The sequence below is a fragment of the Bos javanicus genome, chromosome 9 (genome assembly GCF_032452875.1).
Source record: "Bos javanicus breed banteng chromosome 9, ARS-OSU_banteng_1.0, whole genome shotgun sequence".
NCBI classification, from domain to species: domain Eukaryota; kingdom Metazoa; phylum Chordata; class Mammalia; order Artiodactyla; family Bovidae; genus Bos; species Bos javanicus.
In genome coordinates, this window is record NC_083876.1 from 83,992,133 (window position 1) to 84,015,794 (window position 23,662).

A 23,662-nucleotide genomic window follows, 5' to 3' on the forward strand; every position below is an offset into this window, starting at 1 on the left:
CACTCTTCCTTCTTTCTACTCTCTCCTTGTTCTGTTCCATCTCTAATGCTTCTCTTGTGTTCAGTTCAGTTTTCAGTTCATTTCAGTCACTCAGTCATGTCCAGCTCTTTGCGACCCCATAAACCACAGCCGCCAGGCCTCCCTGTCCATCACCAACTCCCAGAGTCCACCCAAACCCATGTTCATTGAGTTGGTGATGCCATCCAACCATCTCATCCACTGTCGTCCCCTTCTCCTCCTGCCATTGATCTTTCCCAGCATCAGGGTCTTTTCCAGTGAGTCAGCTCTTCGCATCAGGTGGCCAAAGTATTGGAGTTTCAGCTTCAGCATCAGTCCTTCCGATGAATACCCAGGACTGATCTCCTTTAGAATGAAATGGTTGGATCTCTTTGCAGTCCTCTTTGCAGGACTCTCAAGAGCCTTCTCCAACACCACAGTTCAAAAGCATCAATTCTTCGGTGCTCAGCTTTCTTTATAGTCCAACTCTCACATCCATACATGACCACTGGAAAAACCATAGCCTTGAATAGATGGACCTTTGTTGACAAAGTAATGTCTCTGCTTTTGAATATGCTATCTAGGTTGGTCATAACTTTCCTTCCAAGGAATAAGTGTCTTTTAATGTCATGGCTGCAATCACCATCTGCAGTGATTTTGGAACCCCCACAAAATAAAGTCAGCCACTGCTTCCACTGTTTCCCCATCTATCTGCCATGAAGTGATGGGACCAGATGCCATGATCTTAGTTTTCTGAATGTTTAGTTTTAAGCCAACTTTTTCACTCTCCTCTTTCACTTTCTCTTATGTATATTTCTCCTTATCTGCCAACTCATCCTTCTTTTCATACTTATCTATATATTCTCATATCTCCCTGAGAATACATAGATAAGTAGTCCTCATTATGGACTCCACTCTCTTTCATTTATCAGATCTTTGGTTTTAATTCCCACACACTTCTCATCTTTGTGCCCTCCTCTTTATTCTCAGCGTCCTCCACTACTTTGTAGTTTCATTATATTTTATCTACAGAAACACTGTGTTTCTGGAATACATTTCTCCATTATATTCACTCTTTTTCTTCATGTTTTCTATTTCTTTCTCTCTTTCTCTATCACCTTATTCAGTACATGTGTGTTAGTCGCTCAGTTGTGTCCAGCTGTTTGCGACCATCATGGACTGTAGCCCTCCAGGCTCCTCTGTCCATGGAATTCTCCAGGCAAGAATACTGGGGTGCATATCATACCATTTTCTAGGAGATATTCCTGACCCAGGGTTAAAGCCGGGTCTCCCACATTGCAGGCAGATTTTTTACCATCTAAGCCACCAAGGAAGCCCCTATTCATTACATATCCATCCTTTACTACTGGAATAGTTACCTTTCTAACACACGTGATTAAATATGTGATTAAATACGTGATTCCCTTTCATTGAAATTTGGGAGATCGAAGCGTCAGCTGAATTGATTCCTGCTGATGAGAATTAGATGGGGAAACAGTGGAAACAGTGTCAGACTTTATTCTGGGGGGCTCCAAAATCACTGCAGATGGCAATTGCAGCCATGAAACTAAAAGACGCTTACTCCTTGGAAGGAAAGTTATGACCAACCTAGATAGCATATTCAAAAGCAGAGACATTACTTTGCCAACAAAGGTCCATCTAGTCAAGGCTATGGTTTTTCCAGTAGTCATGTATGGATATAAGAGTTGGACTGTGAAGAAAGCTGAGCACCGAAGAATTGATGCTTTTGAACCGTGGTGTTGGAGAAGACTCTTGAAAGTCCCTTGGACTGCAAGGAGATCCAACCAGCCCATCCTAAAGGCAATCAGTCCTGGCTGTTCTTTGGAAGGAATGATGCTGAAGCCGAAACTCCAGTACTTTGGCCACCTCATGTGAAGAGTTGACTCATTGGAAAAGACTCTGATGCTGTGAGGGATTGGGGGCAGGAGGAAAAGGGGGCGATAGAGGATGAGATGGCTGGATGGCATCACTGACTCGATGGATGTGAGTTTGAGTGAACTCCGGGATTTGGTAATGGACAGGGAGGCCTGGCATGCTGCAATTCATGGGGTTGCAAAGAGTTGGACACGACTGAGCGACTGAACTGAACTGAACTAAACTGATGGCTGTGAGGGAGAAAATACCCCATGCTCTCTCTTTTAGATGTTGCTGGTCATTGGAATTCTTTGGCTTGTAGATTTATAACCCTGGTCTTTGTATTCCTCTTCATGCACCATTCTCCCTGTGTCTCTCTCTTTCCAGATGTCTCATTTTCATAAGGTCCTCATTTTAATTTGATGATTTCTGTGGGATAATATCTCCAAGAATGGGGGCATGGTGAGGTGCTAGGGTTTAGGACTCCAGCAGGTTTTTGAGAAGAAATAATTTAACCTATAACAAACAGTGACAGTGAATCCAGAGGGAAGATAAAGGATTTTAAGATATCAAGGAAGTGAAATGGGCAATCTTGGTTGATTATGGTTTGACTTTGGAAACTGTTGGAGAATAAGTGTTGTTTATTTAAATAGAGGTTTCAGGAAGAGGACTCTATTTGCTGGTTGGGCAACAGAAGGATGATTAATTCATTTTTACATGTTAAACTTGGTAGACCAGTGAAATGTATGAGAGATATTGCATAGGGGTGCTGGGCTGGAAACATGGATTTGGAAATGAGTATTCTGTTTCTGCCCATTGAAGTGGCTGGGAAAATTTGTACAAAAAGAGTCAGATACTGGACATAATATTAAGATTCTCTGATATTTATGAGAATGTTGATGTGAGAGAAGTCTAAAAAAAACACCCTTGAATTAGGGGGTACAAAAATTGTTATGCCCATGGGGAAAGGTTTTTGAAGAAAGAAGAAATGAGGGTTGATTCAACCCTGTCAAATTCCCCTGAGAGATGAAGGAAGATGAGAACTGAGATTTCTCTAGGGTAGTGACAAGCTGCTTGAAACCATGGCAAGAGCAAGTTTAGCACCTTGTCGGGGGCAGAGTAGGGTGTTGTGAGTGAGTGGAAGGTGATGAGCTGAGACAGTAGAAGTTGACAACTCTTCTTAGACTGTAAGCTGGGGAGTAAAATAGAGCTGAAGCTGAACAGCAGGGTTGATTGAAGATATTTTTCAGTTTGGTTTTTGTCTTGTTTTGATCTGTTTTTAAACAGGTGAGACCTCCTTGGGTACAAAAGCCAAACTCAAGAAGTAGTAAAGTGAGGAAACAAGATACAGAAGAGAGAAGAGAGAAAAGCAAATTTGTAGAGACACTGAAAGTTTATAGAATCCTGAGCATTTGCTAGGATTCACCTAAAGTAGGAAAGAACCCCAACAAAAAGACTAGAGATCTTAGACTGCATTAAGGGACAGAGTTAGGAATTTTCGTTATTTTTCCAAGAGGTTCCCAACCGGCATGGTTAAAGGGTGAGAGCACAGGTGACAAGTACTACTTTTGATTTCTATTTTTGTGGCTCCAAGAAAACACGTGACAGTGAAGTTTTGAAAGCTACTGCCAGTTGTGGTCTTTGTTCCACTGGAGAGGAGGGCATGATGGAAAGGTGCCATGTGGCAGTAGTTCGCAATCTATCAAATTTTATCAGTGAGTACATACCATATCTAAATAAAACATTACATATCTCTGCTTGGGATGTGATAGTAATAAACACCTCATACATAATTTCATTTTACCCGAGCATACTGGGATCTTTAACCAAAGTCTATAATAGCACTAACATTTCCAGGATTTTAACTGACTGTATAAAGTAGGTTTACTTGTAGATTATCATATCAGTACATGATACAATTTCCTTAGTGATTTGAAGAAAAGACTGTTGATAAAGATGAATGTTTTTCTTTACAGGTATTCAGTTAAAGTTGCATTGCCACATCCTGTTACAATACAGGTACGCACATCCAAACCAGATGTATTCATCAAGCTACAGATCTTAGAAAACGAAGAAGTTATCGTGAGCTCTACTGGGAAGGGTCAAGCTATCATACCGGCAATTAACTTCCTGGGGAATGAGAAAGCCTTGAGCTCCCAGTGTAAGTGTGGCTTTTAAAATTGGTCATATATAGATTCATAAACAGATATTTATATAACTGATGGTTAAAATGTTTTAAGATAAAATAGCAAGTAAAATCAGTAAAATTTGATACCATAGTATTTTTAGAAAACTATTGCATTTGTGCATGACATTAATCCCTGAAGAGCAATAGATTTGTTATAATTGTACTTTAAAGGCTTTATTATTTGAGCTCTCTCAGATTTTCAAATAAGAAATAGATTTTTATTATTTTGAAAGAATTTTTAAAATTAATTAATTTATTTTAATTAGAGGCTAATTACTTTACAGTATTGTAGTGGTTTTTGCGAAACATCGATATGAGTCAGCCACGGGTGCACGTGTTCCCCATCCAGAACCCCCTCCCACCTTCCTCCCCATCCCATCCCCCAGGGTCATCCCCATGCACCAGCCCTGAGAGCCCTGCCTTATGTATCGAACCTGAACTGGCGATCTGCTTCACATATGATAATACACACGTCTCAACGCTACCCTTAAATCATCCCACCCTCACCTTTTCCCAGAGTCCAAAAGACTGTTCTTTACATCTGTGCCTCTTTTTTTACTTTTATTCCAAATTCACTATTTTTAGAAAATATTCTACTTATTAAAATTAATAAAAATGTTGAAATTATTACCTGCAGTGTAATAGTCACCAGAGCTTTTAACTAATAAAATTATTTCTGAAATAAGGGATAACAGTGATACTGTAAGATATATTCATTTATTTTAATAACTTGATTATGACTACAAAAGTAACACATGCCCAATGTAGAAAGCTGAAAAATATAAAATTATAAACAAGGCAGCAAGAAATCCTTTGTAATCATACAACCCAGAAAAAAGAAATACTGTTAGCATATTAGCTCTTACACCTCTACTGTCCATTTTTACATTCTCATTTTAAACAAAAGTAGAATATTACCAGTTTTGGTAATTGATATTTGTTTTTCTTATTTGTGACATTGGTGGAGGTCTTCAAACCTATGTTAAATAAGAGTGATGATGATATACTTCTTATTCTTAAATAGGAAGGCTTAGAGCATTTACCATTCAGTATGATGTTTGTTGTTGACTTCTGATAAATACCCTTGGTAATATTTAAGAAAGTTTCTCTCTATTGATAATTAAGAATTTTAGTATAGGTTTGAAACTTTATTGGTTACTTCTTTGTTTATAAAAATCATCAAATTTTATCCCTTTGAGTCTCATAAATTAATTTTTAATTTGGAATACATTCTTGAAATAAAACTTATTTATCCATGATGTTTCAATATAATCCTATGTTTTGAATATACTATTTTATTTGGTTTGTTAGATATTTTCCCTTTAACTTTTAACTATTAAAATATTTTTACAATTTCCAAAAAGTGTTTTAGCTGGTCTTTTGTTGTTAATATCTACTTAAACTTTTGGAGTTAGTGTGATTTATATATGTTCTATTTTTAGCATTGGATAGATGTTTTCACTGTGAACTAATTCAAATCAGTTTTGGTTAGTATTACATTGAGGTTTATAAAGAACACTTATTCTCTATTTTGGAGGTAAATGATTTGATGTCTAAATACATGTGCACTAACACACACATTCTCTGTCTATATATATATATATAATAAAAAGAAAACTTGCTAGTTGCAATATTTAAAATTTCAATTGTCATTTACATTTTATCTTATTGGCTTGTAATTTTTTGAAAAATGTTAAGATCTATTTTAATTGTAAAATGTGTACAAATTTACCCCTAATATTTTCCAGTTTACATATCTATATGTTACATTGTTAGTTGCAAAAAGTCCTACATTTGCTTTATATTTATTTATATGCTGTATTTTTTAAATAAATATAAAGCAGTATTTTTTCAACTTTAATAGAATGTATGATAGTAATGCTGGTTCTTCATTTGTTATCATTTGTCTGTTCATTTTGGTTCACACATTTAGCTTTTCAACCTTTCTCTTATAAATGGGTATTTTTTTCCACTTAATCTAAGATTCTGATCTCTGAAATGGGGTGATGTAATCCACTTACATTTATTTTGATAAGCTTGCTTTTTCTGCCTTCGTGCTTTATTTTAAAATTGATTATACTGTCTAGCTGATCTTTGCATAGCTATGTGGTGGCTGGCATTCTTCCTGATCTCTCATTATTCCCAATAGCGTTTATGCTGATTATCTCAAGTATATAAGCAAATCACTAAAAAGAATTTACCTGTTGCCTATTTTCTAATATTCATATGTTTCTTTTCTTCCTCCTTTTTAAAATAAATGCAACCAAATCAGGACTCTTTTTCTCCTCTGTTATTGACCCTGGAAACTGTTATTGCTGCCCAGGGACATTCCTTTCCAATATGAATGAAAATCTGGAGGAGCAGAGAATTGAGAAGACACTACATTGTAATGACACAATTAGGGCACAGATGTCACGCTTTAGACACAGGAAGGTGGGAAATTCCCTATTATATCAGTAACACAATGAGCTTAGTTACAATTCTAATTCAGATCATGCCTCCTTTCCTCCCATCTTTTTCCCTTTATCCCTGAACATCCTCTAGATCATCTTCAGTACTAGTTCATGTTTCTGCTTTGTGGCTTTTCATGCCAATCTGCCTGCACCATTTCTATATATTTATTTGGATAAGCCCAAATAACAAAATATAATATTTATACATATTTCTCTTCAAGTATGTTAAGACCAGTAAGGGTACTATTAGGTTTTGCTAGTCCAAATTCCACTCTTACTCTTGAAGATGACTTTGTTTTCTTTTCTCTAATCCATGCTGTACAGATTTTTTGTTGTTGTTTTTTGCTTTACTTCATGCAGGAACACTGTAATTCCCCAAAACTTTAGCAGGTACTGTGGGCAATTCTCCTATCCTGTTTACAGCCTTACATCTTTTCTTTAAGTAACTAGTTGCCCCAAACATTATTCTCCAAAGTTTTTGATTTATATTCATAGAGGCAAACACTGTAGTTTATCATATCAGTTTAGTTCAGGTCAGTTGCTCAGTTGTGTCCGACTCTTTGCAACCCCATGGACTGCTGCATGCTATGCTTCACTGTCCATCACCAACTCCTCGAGCTTGCTCAAATTCCTGTCCATTGAGTCGGTGGTGCCATCCAACCATCTCATCCTCTGTTGTCCCCATCTCCTCCTGCTTGTATAGCTTATCATTATTTCATTTTAAAATTTAGCATTTTATGGCTGAGTAATATTCAGTTCAGTCCAGTTACTCAGTCTTGTCTGACTATTTGTGACTGAGTAATATTACTCAGCCATAAAAAGGAATGCATTTGAGTCCGTTCTAATGAGGTGGATGAACATAGAACCTATTATGCAGAGTGAAGTGAATCAGAAAGAGAAAGATAAATACTGTATTCTAACACATATATACAGAATCTAGAAAAGTGGTACTGAAGAGTTTATTTACAGGGGAACAGTGGAGAAACAGACATGGAGAATAGACTTATGGTCATGGGGAGAGGGGAAGAAAGGGTGAGGTGTATGGAAAGAGTAACGTGGAAACTGACATCACCATATGTAAAATAGATAGCCAAAGGGAGTTGGCTGTATGGCTCCGGAAACTCAAACAGGGGCTCTGCATCAACCTAGGTGGGTGGGATGGGGAGGGACATGGGAGGGAGTTTCAAAAGGGAGAGGATATAAGTATACCTATGGCCTATTCATGGTGAGGTTTGACAGAAAACAGCAAAATTCTATAAAGAAATTATCCTTCAAAAAAATTAATTTTTTAAAAAGTTAGCTTTAGCAAGAGAATCACACATAACCATTTGACACAATGGTATTTTTTTACTTCTGGCCAAGAAAGTGACAGCGATGGAGGAGAAAGATAATGAGAACATAATTCACAAATTGACCCCAAATTAGAGCCATTATCCAAGAATGTTCTTCTTTTACAAGATGCTTCTATTTCATAATTGTATTTTCTAAATGAACTTTAACACAATATTTTAAATTTCCACTGAAACCAAAAAAATCATTTTCCTTCTGATTGCTTTGAATATATAGATTAATTATACTTTCATAGTATTGAATTTCTATGCAAGTAAAGGCTATTTATTTCCATCTATTCAGGACTTCTTTATGGTTCACAGAAAAGATTGCAAATTTTCTCCACAGATTTGATAGATTAGCTATCATAAATTAGATATTTTCTTTATTTAGATGTCAGACAGACTCTTAGTTTTAAAGAATGCTATTAGTTTATGCTTATGAATCATATAAGCAGATATTGAAATTTCTTTTCCTTTCTAAATGTTTTTTAAGGTGCTTCTCTTGGAAACATATCCATTTATGAATTTTTTACTGTATGTATTTCTGGAAGGCCCCCACCAAAAATACATGCAAAAAATGTGTTTATGTGGGTTATATTTGTAGTGAAATGGGACATGACAGATTAAGTTATATATTCTGTAAGCAAACACGGAAAAGTAAAGTGTTAAGTCTCTCAGTAGTGTCTGACTCTGAGATCCCACAGATTATAGCCCGCCAGGTTCCTCTGTCCATGGGATTCTCCAGGCAAGAATATTGGAGTGGGTTGCCATTTCCTTCTCCAGAGAATCTTCCAGACCCAGCGATCAAACCCAGGTCTCTTGAATTGCAGGCAGTTTCTTTACCATCTGAGCCACCAGGGAAGCCTGTAAACAAACATTATATGATACTAAAGAAGGAATAAATTCCATTGCAAAGATATTGAAGGCTTTTAAATGAGCTAGGAACAAAAATCTTAAGCCTCTTTAGGTTTTTTGCTATCTCATGGAAATTTTAAAAGCATGTCTGTATATCTCATATACTTATTAGGAATAATATCAGTACTCATGCTGTAAGGGTAATATGAAATTCATAATTTTCCACAAAATTTTCTTCAGTTCAGTTCAGTCATTCAGTCGTGCCCAACTCTTTGTGACCCCATGAAGTCCAGCACACCAGGCCTCCCTGTCCATCACCAACTCCCAGAGTCCACCCAAACCGATGTCCATTGAGTCAGTGATGCCATCCATCCATCTCATCCTCTGTCGTCCCCTTCTCCTCCTGCCCCCAATCCCTCCCAGCATCAGAGTCTTTTCCAATGAGTCAACTCTTCGCATGAGGTGGCCAAAGTACTGGAGTTTCAGCTTTAGCATCAGTCCTTCCAATGAATATTCAGGACTGATACCCTTTAGGATGGACTGGTTGGATCTCCTTGCAGTCCAAGGGACTCTCAAGAATCTTCTCCAACACCACAGTTCAAAAGCATCAGTTCTTTGGTGCTCAGCTTTCTTCACAGTCCAACTCTCACATCCATACGTGACCACTGGAAAAACCATAGCCTTGACTAGACGGACCTTTGTTGGCAAAATAATGTCTCTGCTTTTCAATATGCTATCTAGGTTGGTCATAACTTTCCTTCAAATCTAAGCAATTGAGGATTTGAGGAAGAAATATGGATGAATAGTAGTATAACATTATATTTCATATAGTTGTATAAGGTTCAAAATTGTTGATGATTTTTCAAAATTAATGCAAGCAGTCTCCTACTGATAGTAATGTGTTATCATTCTAATCATTAGTTTATATAAACAGTACTTAAATTTTTAAAGAAATCTGAATAGACATTTTTCTAAACATATAATATGCATGTATTAGATAAATGCTTAGAAGTAGAACTGTTGAATCACTGGGTACAGACAGTAGTGATTTTGGTATATATTGTCAAATTACCCTCTGTTGAGTTTCATAAATTTATCTTCTTTTACCTATGCCCCTGAATGACAGGGTTATCATATTTTTTGGTTCTTCATATTTCTGGTTTCAATTTGAATGCTAAAAATTTATTTATATTTTGCTTACCATTAGAGTGGTTTAAGCATATTTTTATATATTTTATATATCACCTTTTAATATTTCGTTCTTTGAAAAAAATTTTGAGTGCTTTGCCCATTTTTTTATTGGAATTAGTTGTTTTTTTCTAATTTATGTGTCAGTCAGTCAGCTCAGTCACTCAGTCATGTCCGACTCTTTGTGACCCCATGAATCGCAGCACACCAGGCCTCCCTGTCCATCACCAACTCCCGGAGTTCACCCAGATTCACGTCCATCGAGTCAGTGATGCCATCCAGCCATCTCATCCTCTGTCGTCCCCTTCTCCTCCTGCCCCCAATCCCTCCCAGCATCAGAGTCTTTTCCAATGAGTCAACTCTTCTCATGATGTGGCCAAAGTACTGGAATTTCAGCTTTAGCTGAAGAACACCCAGGGCTGATCTCCTTCAGAATGGACTGGTTGGATCTCCTTGCAGTCCAAGGGACTCTCAAGAGTCTTCTCCAACACCATAGTTCAAAAGCATCAATTTATGTGTAGACTATCATATATTAAAGAAAATGTTTTCTTTATTTTATATTTGTTTCAAATATTTTTCATAACAGTGGGTTATGAATGATCAAGTACACAATTGAAGGAATTAATGAGGGAAAGAATAAGGACTTTGTGTGATTCATTTTTAATTTTTTATTGAAGTATAATCTACATAGAGCAAAAAAATAAATCTAAGTTGATGAGTTTTGATAAGTTTATCCATCAGAGTGACCTACACTCTTAACAAGATATGCAACATTTCTGTTACCCAGAAAAATTCCCTCAGGCTATTTCTATTCAATTTCCCAACACCCAAAGAGGCAAGCACTGTTCACATTCCCATCACAATAAACTAGTTTTGCATCTTCTAAAACTCCATAAAATGTAAATGCTCTTTTAGCACACTCAACGTAATGTTTTTAAGATACATATATGTTGTGCTACTCCATTCCCTTTTGTACTGTTGAATGTTATTCCATTGTATGGATATACCATATGGTTTATAGCTTTAGATTTTTATTGGAATTTTGTTAAACTTGGGGAGCATTGGCATCTTAACAAAACTGAGTTTTCTGGTTCATGAACATATATCTTTAATTTCTGTCAACAATGTTTCATGCCCTCAATGTACAGATTTCACAACTAGTTTATTAAATTTCTATGTAAGAAATTTATTTTTATGGGAACTCCATCTAGGACTAAGAACTTATGTAGATTATACCATTTGATAGCTGTATTTAATTAACAAATCATGTGAGTAATATAATGGTACTTGTATGATTTGTCAATTATCAAATAATATAGACATTAAAAATTACAATAACATGCATGTGGATAGTATTAAACACTGAAGTAGTCAGAACATGTGGTTTTAGTTTATTGTCATTCAAACGGCACATGAATGAGAATTTGTTGAATTACATTCTTGTAGCAATCAGTGGTTGCTCAGAAAATGCGTTGTTCTATCCAAGTCATACACCATTACAGTGTTTCTTCAAAACCAGGATATTTCCTAGAAGCCAGTGATGTTTTTTATCTCATGAAAAAATAAATTGACCTGTCCCTTTGAATGTGTTTTATAAGGATATAATAAATAACACAGTAATGATTATATATTTCTGTAAACATAGTATTCTTTAGAAAATAATGTTGAAAGTCTACTCAGGAGTAATCTTCCTTAACACTTTAAAATTTATATTTCATATGGAAGTATCTTCATATTAGTTATTCATTAAAATATCAATGTCCTACAGTTGGTATGACATATTTAATTTTTAAATGTTGAAGCCCCATCATGAATAATAAAAAATGTTATATAATTAGAAGACTAAGAAGGGGCTTGTCATACAATTTTGTGAATATACTTCATGTTATTTGACCAGAAATGTCATCCCTAAAAATTTTGAGTAGTAATTATTTACCAAACTTAAAATTTTCTATAAATATAAATTTTTCTTTAAGACAAAAAAAATTATAGCTAGAACTTTGGTCTTTCTCTGCAACTAGATAATTTAGTGTTAAATAGTATGACTTGTTTTATTATTATTATATAGTCTTTTCAGTCCACATTGGAAACCGGTTTGTGTTATTTCTTTCTTAAGCTGTCAGTTCTGTCCTCCCTGCTTGGTTTTTAAGTAGACGTTATAAGTTGACCTTCCCTGGTGGCTCAGATGGTAAAGCGTCTGTCTACAATGTGGGAGACCTGGGTTCGATCCCTGGGTCGGGAAGTTCCCTGGAGAAGGAAATGGCAACCCACTCCAGTACTCTTGCCTGGAAAATCCCATGGACAGAGGAGCCTGGTGTCCATGGGGTCGAAAACAGTCAGACACGACTGAGCGACTTCACTTTCACTTTCAATGATTATGTATTCCACATATTTTAACATAAACAATATTTCTCATATTCAGCCAGCAAGCAAATTCTTTCAGCTCATGCTGCTTTAAAGAAAGAGCAAGATTTATACATCAAGAAAAAATCTGCAGGAGGTCAGAAATCCTATAAAAGGCCTGGAAGTGCAATAGTAGACACTGGTCAGCCTATTATGGATGAAGATACCAGCTATATACCCACTATAGATGAAAACGCTAGCACACCACAGCAGGTAATTAACATTTAGAAGATTTATTCAATTGTACTACTCCTAAAGCTCAACATAAATCATAACAATTATTTTCCTAAAATTGAAGAAATATAGAACAATGTATATAATTTAAAGCAGCAAATAAAAACATGATTTATCCATTGGAGATCAAGAAAATAAATTAATTGAAAGAAATAAAAACAAAATGTCAAAACCAAGTCTTAATATGACAGTAATTGGACCTCTCTGGTGGCTCAGCAGTAAAGAATCCACCTGCCAATGTAGGATGCTCGAGTTTGATCCCCAGGTCAGGGAGATCCCCTGGGAAAAGAAATGGCAAGCCTCCAGTATTCTTGCCTGGAGAATGCCATAGACAAAGGAGCCTGGTGGGCTACAGTCTATGGGACATGACTATAGTTGGACACAACTGAGCAACTGAGCATACACAGAATTACATAGAAAAATCAATTAGTAATTAATATTTGAATATTTTAACACATACTTTTCAGAAAAGAGTAAATTAAGTTGAAAAACAAAATACATTTGATCAGTAGGATTTGAAATATTAAGTATAAGCTTAATCTTTTAGATTTCTAAATAGAACACTTCACCTCATAAAAAGTAAATATACTTTTTAATAGAACACACAAGAAGCCTCAAAAAAACCCAAACTATACTGTGTAATTGTCATCTGAACATAATTTAATAATATAGAAATTAATAATTATCAGCTTAAAATCACATAAACATGAAAACATGTAAATATACTAAATAATTCTTTAGCTTAAAAATCCTTTAAAAAGAAAGTATTAAATACAAAGCGCTCAATAAAAATGAAAACTACAAATCAAAATTTGTAAACCACATCTAAAGTAGCATTCAGTGGAACGTTGACTTTTTAAATTAACTCATCAGAAAATACGAATGATTCAAACAAATGAACTAAACTATTGAAACAAAAAAGTTAGAGAACAAGTAAAATAATAACTCAAAAATAAGGAGAAAAAATATTGATAAAATGAGTAAAAATTTAAGAAACGGGGAACAAAATCTACAACAATTAAACTCTAAGGTTTTTAAGATTAATAAAAACGCTTGCGTTTTGTAAGACCAATCAATTAAGAAAAAAGAAAGAAAATATAAATGAATCGAGTATAGAACAAAAATTAGGATGAAGGTATAAATGCAAACAACAGGTTTAAAAAATTTTTTAAGTATTATATACAACTTTATATTAGCTAGAGCTTCCCAGGTGGTGCTAGTGGTAAAGAATCTGTCTGCCAATGCAAGACACAAGAGACAGGTTTAGTCCCTGGGTTGGGAAGATCTCCTCTAGGAGGAAATGGCAACTGACTCCAGTATTCTTGACTGGAAAATTCCATGGACAGAGGAGCCTGGCAGGCTACAGTCCACTGGGCCACAGAATTGGACACAACTGAGCAACTGATCACACACACACACACACACACACACAAACTAATTTAGAACTTATAAAAATTGTTTTAAATGTAAAATTCCTGGGGTAGGAGGAAGAAGAGACTAGCTGTTCCACAAAAAGCAGAAAATATGAAATAATAAGAATAATAAAACAAATCATAATCAAAGTCATACCTTTCCAAAAAGCATAGGCCTAGCTGCTTAACAAAATAGATCTAACAGACTTTTGAGGAGTAAATTATTCTAGAAAATAGAAAAACAATACAAACCTCCCAGTCTTTTTTAAGAGATTAATGTAATTCAGATGCCAAAACTGAGTAACAAAAGTAAAATAAATTTAACTTATAAACATGAATGCAAAAATTATAAATACTAGAATATATGATAGTATTGATGGGGATATGAGGCTATTATAGACTGTGGTATTACAGAATTTTGGAGAACATTTAACAGTATTTAATTAAATCATTATTGTATGATCCAGAAAAAAATGCATTTATTATGTGCCTAAAATAATAAATGATTAAGCATATACTACATTTATTTTTTTATTGTTTATACTTAAATATTGCATTTTTCCAGGTATACAAGTATATTATACAGTGTTTGGTGTTATATAACAGTTGGCCTCTCACTGAAAGTCAACAGATGTTTGTTCAAGCACTAAAAGACTTAGAGAAAAATGATAACAAAGGTATGTCACTCCAAATATTATTCCTGCATTTTATATTGTCTATACATATTTAACAGTAAATTTGTCATGTAATTACTAAAATATTGCTTACAATTTATGCTCTAATCCAGTGGCATTTCCTGTTCTATCAACTGATTACGTGTTTCAACATTTTCAGTATTTGGTTATGAAAACCAAAAAATATATGATTGTTTAGTCAAGTTTAAACAACTTTTGTCCAGTTAGTAAAAATTACTTGATGATTATCTAACAAAGGTACTCTAAACTTTTCTAATTATAAATTATTTTTGTCCAATTTATTAAAAAATATAACTTTAAAGATATGTTTTTAAAATATTTAGGAGAAAAAGAATCTTCCACTGAAAGAGAATTCAGGTTTATTTTTTCAAAAAGTAAACTATTCTCAATATTTCTGAGCAGGAAATAACAAATTGATGCTTTAGATTTTAAAAAAATTGGAAACAGCCTCTACTCTTAAACATATATTGCATGTATGCATGCTCATGTCTGACTCTTTGTGAGCCCATGGACTGCAGCCTGCCAGGCTTCTCAGTCTATGGAATTTTCCAGGCAAGAATAGTGCGGTGGGTTGCCATTTCCTATTCCTGGTGATCTTCCTGGTGCAGGGATAGAACTTGCATCTCCTGCATTGCAGGCAGATTCTTTACCACTGAGCCACCCTTATGAAGTGGCTCTTATTATTATTATTAATTTATTTATTTAATTATTTATTTATATATTTATTAATAATTAAATCTAAAGGAATGAATATTTTCAATGTATATCCTTTTCGAATTTCAAACAAGATTACCCAATCATAAAATTAACCTATGTACATTATTTTAAAAAGAAAATTGTACACCACAAAAGAGCATAATACAATACCAAAAGCTGGTCAGAGTGCAGAGCAACAGAAATTTTCACACACTGATGACGGGAATACAAAATGGTACAGTCAAGTTGAAAGAGTTTCGATTTCTTACAAAACTAAAAATGCACTTACTACTGTGAAATAAAGTTCACAATTTATGGCAAGACTAGATAAGTTGAAATATAAAAAAGATTTCTCTGTCCTGTGCCTTCCTGTTTCTCCTCTGCTGTGCCTTACGTATCTGCATTATGCATCTACCAACCTTCTTCCATCATTAGAAATACCTGCTCCTCCATAAAAAGCAACATTCTGCTAGCATCCACAAAAAAACTCCTAAAAGATGACATTCCTTCTTGATGGTGCAAAGGGCTAGGATGATGCTTAGATCTGGATTGTGTAAACTGACAATAATATGTCAAGGGAAACCATCAACATAATGAAAAGCAACTTATGAAATGGGAGAAAATGTTTGCAAACCAGGTATCTGATTGTTAATAAACATATATATATATAAACATAAAACACATATATATAAACATACATATACAAGGAAATCATGTAACTCAGTATCAAAAAAAGAAACAATCCAATTAAAAAATGGACAAAGGATCTGAATAACATTTTTCTACGGAACACATACAGATGGCCAACAGACACATGAAAAGATGGTCAACATCGCTAATCATTGGGGAAATGTGATTCAAAACCACAATGAGATATTTTATTAGAATGGCTATTACCAAAAAGATAAGAGATAGTGGATATTGGAGAGAATATGGAGAAAGCGGAACCGTTATTACACTCGGAACCGTTATTACACTGTTAATGGAAATGTATATTGGAGCAGCCACTAGAGATGGAGGATGAAGATTCCTCAAAAAATTAAAAATAGTACTGCCATAAGATCAAGCAATTCCACTTCTGGGTATATGTTCTAAGGAAATGAAATCATTATCATCAAGAGATATCTGTACCTCCATGTTCATTGCAACATTATTTACAATAGCCAAGACATGCAAACAACCTAATTGCCCATTGATGGATGAACAGGTAAAGACATAGTGAGATATATATAATGGAATATTATTCAGCCATGAAAATAAGGAAAACCTGCCTTTTGAAACAACTTGAATGAAGCTTGAGGATATTACGATAAGTGGAAAAAAAGTCAGACAGAGCAAGCCAAATGCTATATGAACTCACTTATAGGCAGAATCTGAAATAAGAGAACTCATAGAAACTTTGAACAGATTGGTGGTTGCCACAGAGGAGGCTGGGGGATATATAAAATAAGTAAATGTGGTCAAAAGACACAAACTTCCAGTTACAAGATAAATAACCCCCAGGGATGTAATGTACAGCGTATATGTTTCTTAAGTTCAAAATCCAGCACAGGTGGATTTTCAGTATCTGAACACAGTAGTATAATTTAAGAACTAGAATAATGTAAAATGTAGATCTTGGTTATGGTACAAATTAATAGTGTGAATTAAAATTTTAAAATGAAGTTAACATTAAATAGAGAAATACAGTAAAGTGGCTAAGCTACTGTACATTTGAGTAGTGGAAACTGGGTTATTTATCACCTGTAAAATAAGAACAACTTCTGTGTTATATAATAACTCCTCTGTTTCAGAGTTGTTATGAAGATCCAAGACAATATATATAAAGTTCCTAGAACCCAGCAGCACTTCAAAAAATTGTTTCATCATTATTGTGTGTTCCAACTAGAAATGTCTTTAGGAATAATTGCATGTCTTCTTTTTTGACATCCTATTTGACAATTTTAAGTGTGAATGATCAGCTGCTAAAATTAAATGACACCTTGTGTCACCTTTGCTGAAAGTAGCAAAGAAATTCAGGATTGAATTGTATTTAAAATGAGCTAGGAAAATTTTTTATTTGAAAAAAATATGTTGGACAATCTTTTTGAAAGTTACATAGCTTTTGAATTCAGAATAATTATTCTGTAATTTCATGCTTATAAATGTGCTTTTTGTGGGTAACCAATATATCTACAACCCATAGCCTACAAACTAGAACCTTAAGAGTGAGTTATATTTTTGAGTAATTAAGTTATCAATGTCTTGAAATTATTAACTTAGCTTACTTTTCAATGATAAATATATCAAATATAAATTGGTCAAACATTTCTTTCATTAGTACGTTGGTGACCCAATTTAAAATTATATGTAAATTAAATGGAAATGTTGCCCCATTAACTGATTTAACCTCAGTATCTAATTTATATGAGAAATAAAATACATTAATTTATTTTTTTTCAAAGATTTACTTTGTTACAACTCATGATAAAATGTAACGCCTGAAACCATGATAAAACTTTAAGAAGTTTGTCCTCTGGTTAACATGAAGCAACACTGCCACCTTTAGTATATTTCAGTACTTTACATTTTAGTGAAAATTGCTTACTTTCACTTAAGAAAATAGAAAATGGAGAAACCCGAGCAGGTAGTATTTAGTGATATTGTCTGCCTTTATATGTATAATAATTAGCAGTCTTGTTATTTTAAAGTCTTTGTGTTTGTTGCTGCTGTTTAATCACTAAGTCATGTCCAACTCTTTTCTGACCCCATGGACCATAGCCCATCAGGCTCCTCTGTCCATGGGATTTCCCAGGCAAGAATACTGGAAGGATTGACATTTCCTCCTCCAGGGGATCTTCCTGACCCAGGGATCTAACACACATGGTCTGCACTGGCAGGCAGATTCTCTACCACTGAGTCACCTGGGAAGCCCTTTGTTTCTGTTCCTGGCCCACATATTTGAAGTTCTAATCTATGTGCATTAAGCATAAGCTTTATCATTCTCAAAAGTATTTGATTTCAAGTCCCAGTGCTAATTTTATTAGCAGAATATAAAATAATTTCCTGAATTAAAATAAATATTATTGTTGCTTTTTCTCAGGCACAATACATGCATGGTGTATCCAGTTCAGAGTCTTTGAAGTAACCAAAGGTTGTAGATACTATATATATTTATATATTCATTTATGTATGTAGCACATGCACACACCAATACAATTACAATCACACATGGTAAATATAAACAGAAAAACCTATGTGCATGGTATATTTTCAGTTCAGAGTCTGAAGAAAACAAATGCTGTAGATTTATATATATATAGCACACAGACACCAATACAATTACAATCAAACTTGGTATATTTAAATAGAAATACTATACATATATATATGAATATATAAATATATATAGTTATGTAATGTTCACGTATGTCAACTTGAATATGTACTGTGCTTAGTCAGCCGTTTCAGATTTTGTTATCCCATGAACAGGAGCCCATCAGGGTCCTCTGTCCATGGGGATTCTCCAGACAAGAATACTGATGTGGGTTGCCATGCCCTTCTCCTTAGAATATGCTCATTTGAGTGGAATCAAATATGCCTACTGTATGACTCATTAAGAACTATGAGTGGTAGGAAAAGAATGCCCCAGAAATACCTAATGGGGCAGCTTGAGATTCTATTTCATCAGACATTTGTTAACATCTTAAAAACATAGAGTGTATGATACTATTCATAGGTATGATATTATTTCATATGTTCTTTATTGATTATTTAAAGTCTATGGGAATGGTGTCAGAGCTTCCAAGATGGCACTAGCGGTAAAGAATTCTCCTGCCAATAAAAGAGACGTAAAAACATGTTATGCTAGAGATGTAACAGAGTTTTGCTAAGAGAACGCACTGGTCATAGCAAACACCCTCTTCCAACAACACAAGAGAAGAGAAGACAAGTAAGGTCATCTACACGTGACCAGACTCTACACATGACCAGATGGTCAATACTGAAATCAGATTGATTATATTCTCTGCAGCCAAAGATGAAGAAGCTCTATACAGTCAGCACAAACAAAACCCAGAGCTGACTGTGGCTCAGATCATGAGCTCATGATTATTACCAAATAATACCAAATATTACCAAGCTCAATATTACCAAATTCAGGATTAAATTGAAGTAAGTAGGGAAAACCACTAAACCATTCAGGTATGACCTAAATCAAATCCCTTATGATTATACAGTGGAAGTGATAAATAGATTCAAGGGATTAGATCTGATAGAGTGCCTGAAGAACTAGGAATGGAGGTTTGTGACATTGTACAGGAGGCGGTGATCAAGACCACCCCAAAGAAAAAGAAATGCAAAAAGGCAAAATGATTGTCTGAGGAGGCCTTACAAATAATTGAGAAAAGAAAAGTGAAAAGCAAGAAGAGGAAAGACATACCCATTTGAATGCAGAGTTCCAAAGAATAGTAAGGAGAGATAAGAAACCCTTACTCAGTGATCAATGCAAAGAAATGGAAAACAATAGAATGGGAAAGACTAGAGATCTCTTCAAGAAAATAAGAGATACCAAGGGAATATTTCATGCAAAGATGGGCACAAAAAGGACAGAAATGGTATGGACCTAACAGAAGCAGAAGATAGTAAGAACAGGTGGATTTTTGTATAGTTTTTTTGTATATATAGTATATATATATATATATATATATATATATATATACACATACACAAAGAACTATACAAAAGACTATACAAAAAAGAAGAAGAACTATACAAAGAAGAACTATATAAAAAACATATTAATGACCCAGATAACCACGATGGTGTGATCACTCACCTAGAGCCAGACATCCTGGAATGTGAAGACAAATGAGCTTTGGGAAGCATCACTAAGAAAAAAGCTATTGGAGGTGTTAGAATTCCAGTTGGAATCATCAAATCCTAAAAGATGATGCTGTTAAAATGCTGCACTCAATATGCCAGCAAATCTGGAAAACTTAGCAGTAGCCACAGGACTGGAAAAGGTTAGTTTCATTCCAATCCCAAAGAAAGGGAATGCCAAAGAATGTTCAAACTGCTACACAATTGCACTCATCTCACATGCTAGCAAAGTAATGCTCAAAATTCTCCAAGCCAGGCCTCGGTGAATTTCCAAATGTTCAAGCTAGATTTAGAAAAGGCAGAGGAACCAGAGATCAAATTGCCAACATCCACTGGATCATCGGAAAAGCAAAAGAGTCCCAGAAAAACATCTATTTCTGCTTTGTTGACTATGCCAAAGTCTTTGACTGTGTGGATTACAACAAACTGTGGAAAATTCTTCAGGAGATGGAAATACCAGACCACCTGACCTACCCCCTGAGAAATCTGTATGCAGGTGAGGAAGCAGAAGTTAGCACTGAACATGGAACAACAGACTGGTTCCATTTCTGGAAAGGAGTACTCCAAAGCTGTATATTGTCTCTCTGTTTATTTAACTTATATACAGAGTACCTCATGAGAAATGCCAGGCTGAATGAGCACAAGCTGGAATCAAGACTGCCGGGAGAAATATCAATAACCTCAGATGTTCAGATGATACCACCCTTATGGCAAAAAGTGAAGAAGAACTAAAGAGCCTCTTGATGAAAGTGAAAGAGGAGAGTGAAAAAATTGACTTAAAACTCAACATTCAGAAAACTAAGATCATGGCAGCTGGTCCCATGACTGCATGGCAGATAAATGGGGAAACAATGGAAACAGTGAGACTTTATTTCTTGGGCTCCAAAATCACTGCAGTTGGGGACTGCAGCCATGAAATTAAAAGATGCTGGCTCCTTGGAAGAAAAGCTATGACCAAACTAGACAGCATATTATAAAGCAGAGACATTACTTTGCCAACAAAGGTACGTCTAGTCAAAGCTATGGTTTTTCCAGTAGTCATGTATGAATGTAAGAGTTGGACCATAAAGAAAGCTGAGCACTGAAAAATTGATGCTTTTGAACTGTGGTATTGGAGAAGACTCTTGAGAGTCCCTTGGACTTCAAGGAGATCCAACAAATCAGTCCTAAAGGAAATCAGTCTTGAATATCCATTGGAAGGACTGATGCTGAAGCTGAAGCTCTAATACTTCGGCCGCCTGATGCTAAGAACTGACTCATTGGAAAAGACCTTAATGCTGGGAAAGATTGAAGGCAGGAGCAGAAGGGAACAATAGAGGATTAGATGGTGGATGGCATCACTGACTTGCAGACATAAGTTTGAATAAGCTCCGGGAGTTGGTGATGGACAGGGTGGCCTGGTGTGCTGCAGTCCGTGGGGTAGCAAAGAGTCGGATATGACTGAGCGACTGAACTGACTAAGAGACATTGGTTCAATCCCTGCGTCGGGAAGATACCCTGGAGTAGGAATTGGCTACCCACTCCAGTAATCATGCCCAGAAAATCCCATGGACAGACTATCAGTGAGTGCTGCCGTCCATGGGGCTGCAAAGAGTCGGACACGACTGAGAATCAGACATAACTAAAAGCCAAACATAGGGGAGTGGTCCTAAGATGGTGGAGGAATAGGATGGGGAGACCACTCTCTCCCCCACAAATTCATTGAAAGAACATTGAACGCTGAGAAAATTCCACAAAACAACTTCTGAACGCTGGCAGAGGACATCAGGCACCCAGAAAGGCAGCCCATTGTCTTTGAAAGGAGGTAGAACAAAATACAAAAGATAAAAAGAGACACAAAAGAGTTAGGGATGGAGACCGATCCCGGGAAGGAAGTCGTAAAAGAGGAGAAGGTTTCAAACACCAGAAAACCCTCTCACCAGCAGGTCTGTGGGGAGTTTTGGAATCTCAGAGGGTAACATAAGCGGGAGGAAAAATAAATAAATAAACCCCACAGATTACGTGCCTTAACAGCTTCCCAGTAGAGAAGTAGCCCAGATGCTCGCATCTGCCACCAGCAAGCAGAGGCTGAATAGGGAGGCGTGGGCTGCATTGCTTAGGATAAGGACCAGGCCTGAATGCCCTGAGGGCAATCTGAGGGAAGAAAGGTGACATAGCAACCCAAACTGTGGGATAGCCAGAGAGAGGGAAAACGAGAGAGAGAGAGAGAGAGAGAGAGAACTATCCCGCGAAAACTAAGGCACTGCCAGGCCGCTCACACAACAAAGGACTGAGCGAATACCAGAGGAGAGCTAGCCAGCTGCAGACCAGCCCATCCCCCGCCAGAGGCAGGGAGGCAGGCAGGCAGCAGCCAGAACCAGAAAGGGGCAATCTCGGCTCCGGAGACGGTATCCTCTACCAAACTGCGAGCAGGTTCCCAGTTGCTAACCAAGACTTCCTGGGATTCTGGACAGTTGACATCCTCTGGAAGGGTTGCAGCCAGAGATCAGCTCCCCAGTAGACACACAGCACACCTGAGACAGTGCGCCCACTGCACACCCAGGAAACAGAGCGGCTGGGACAGGGGAGGCGATAAGATGCACACCTCAGCTGGGGAGAATGCACTCACCAAGCACCTGGTCACTTGAGCTGCTCAGACCTGGGAAGGGCACAAAACGCAGGCCAACCAAGTCTGCACCTGTGTGGAGTACCCGAGAACCGGAACCTGAGCGGTTTAGACCTGGGAAGTGCACGCAACCCAGGGCCCATTTTAGACAGTTCCTCTGCAGAGCAACCCAGAGCCTGAGCAGTGTAGATTGGGAAAGCATACACGCCGTGAGCGGGGGCAAACCCAGTGTGGCCCAGACACTGCGAGCACTCCCCACAGACGCCAGTGATATTTGTTTGCAGTGTTCCTCCCCACAGCACAACTGAACGTGAGTCTAAATAAGTGACCACCTTCACCCCCTTGTGTCAGGGTGGAAATTAGACACTGAAGAGAACTGCAAACAGAAGAAGCCAAAATAAACAGAGGGAACCGCTTTGGAAGTGACAGGTACAACAGATTAAAACCCTGTAGTTAGCACCGACTATGTTGGAGGGGCCTATAGATCTTGAGAAGCATAAGCTGGAACAAGGACCTATCTGAAACTGAACTGACCCCACCCTGCTTGCAACAGCTCTAGAGAAATTCCTAGATATATTTTTAGTATTATCATTTTTTTAATTAAATTAAAAAAAATTTTAAGTCCTCTATTATTCCTTTAATTTTCATTTTTATAACCTACTATTACTTTGCAAAAAAAATAAGACCCTATTTTTAAGGCAAACTTCATATATTTTTTATAATTTTTGTGATTTTTTTTTTTAATATTGTATTTTTGAGAGTCTAACCTCTACTCTAGATTTTTCACCTTTGCTTTTTGGTATGTTGTCAATTTTGTACCTTTAAGAACCCAATCTTCAGTACCCATTTTTACTGAGGAGTGTGATTACT

The 23,662-nt window shown here is 36.2% G+C and overlaps 1 protein-coding gene across 3 annotated transcripts in view; it reads left to right on the forward strand.

Moving 5' to 3' along the window:
• The window catches only part of ADGB (androglobin), a 203,825-nt gene that overhangs the window by 146,234 nt on the left and 33,929 nt on the right, over positions 1-23,662 (forward strand). For all 3 annotated transcript variants that reach the window (XR_009738581.1, XM_061428240.1, XM_061428239.1), the window contains exons 27-29: positions 3,849-4,033; positions 12,310-12,503; positions 14,502-14,613. Coding sequence is in view for 2 of the 3 variants with exons in the window: in XM_061428240.1 (XP_061284224.1) it covers positions 3,849-4,033; positions 12,310-12,503; positions 14,502-14,613 (491 nt within the window). In the remaining variant the exon portion in view is untranslated. The remainder of the gene's footprint in view (positions 1-3,848; positions 4,034-12,309; positions 12,504-14,501; positions 14,614-23,662) is intronic.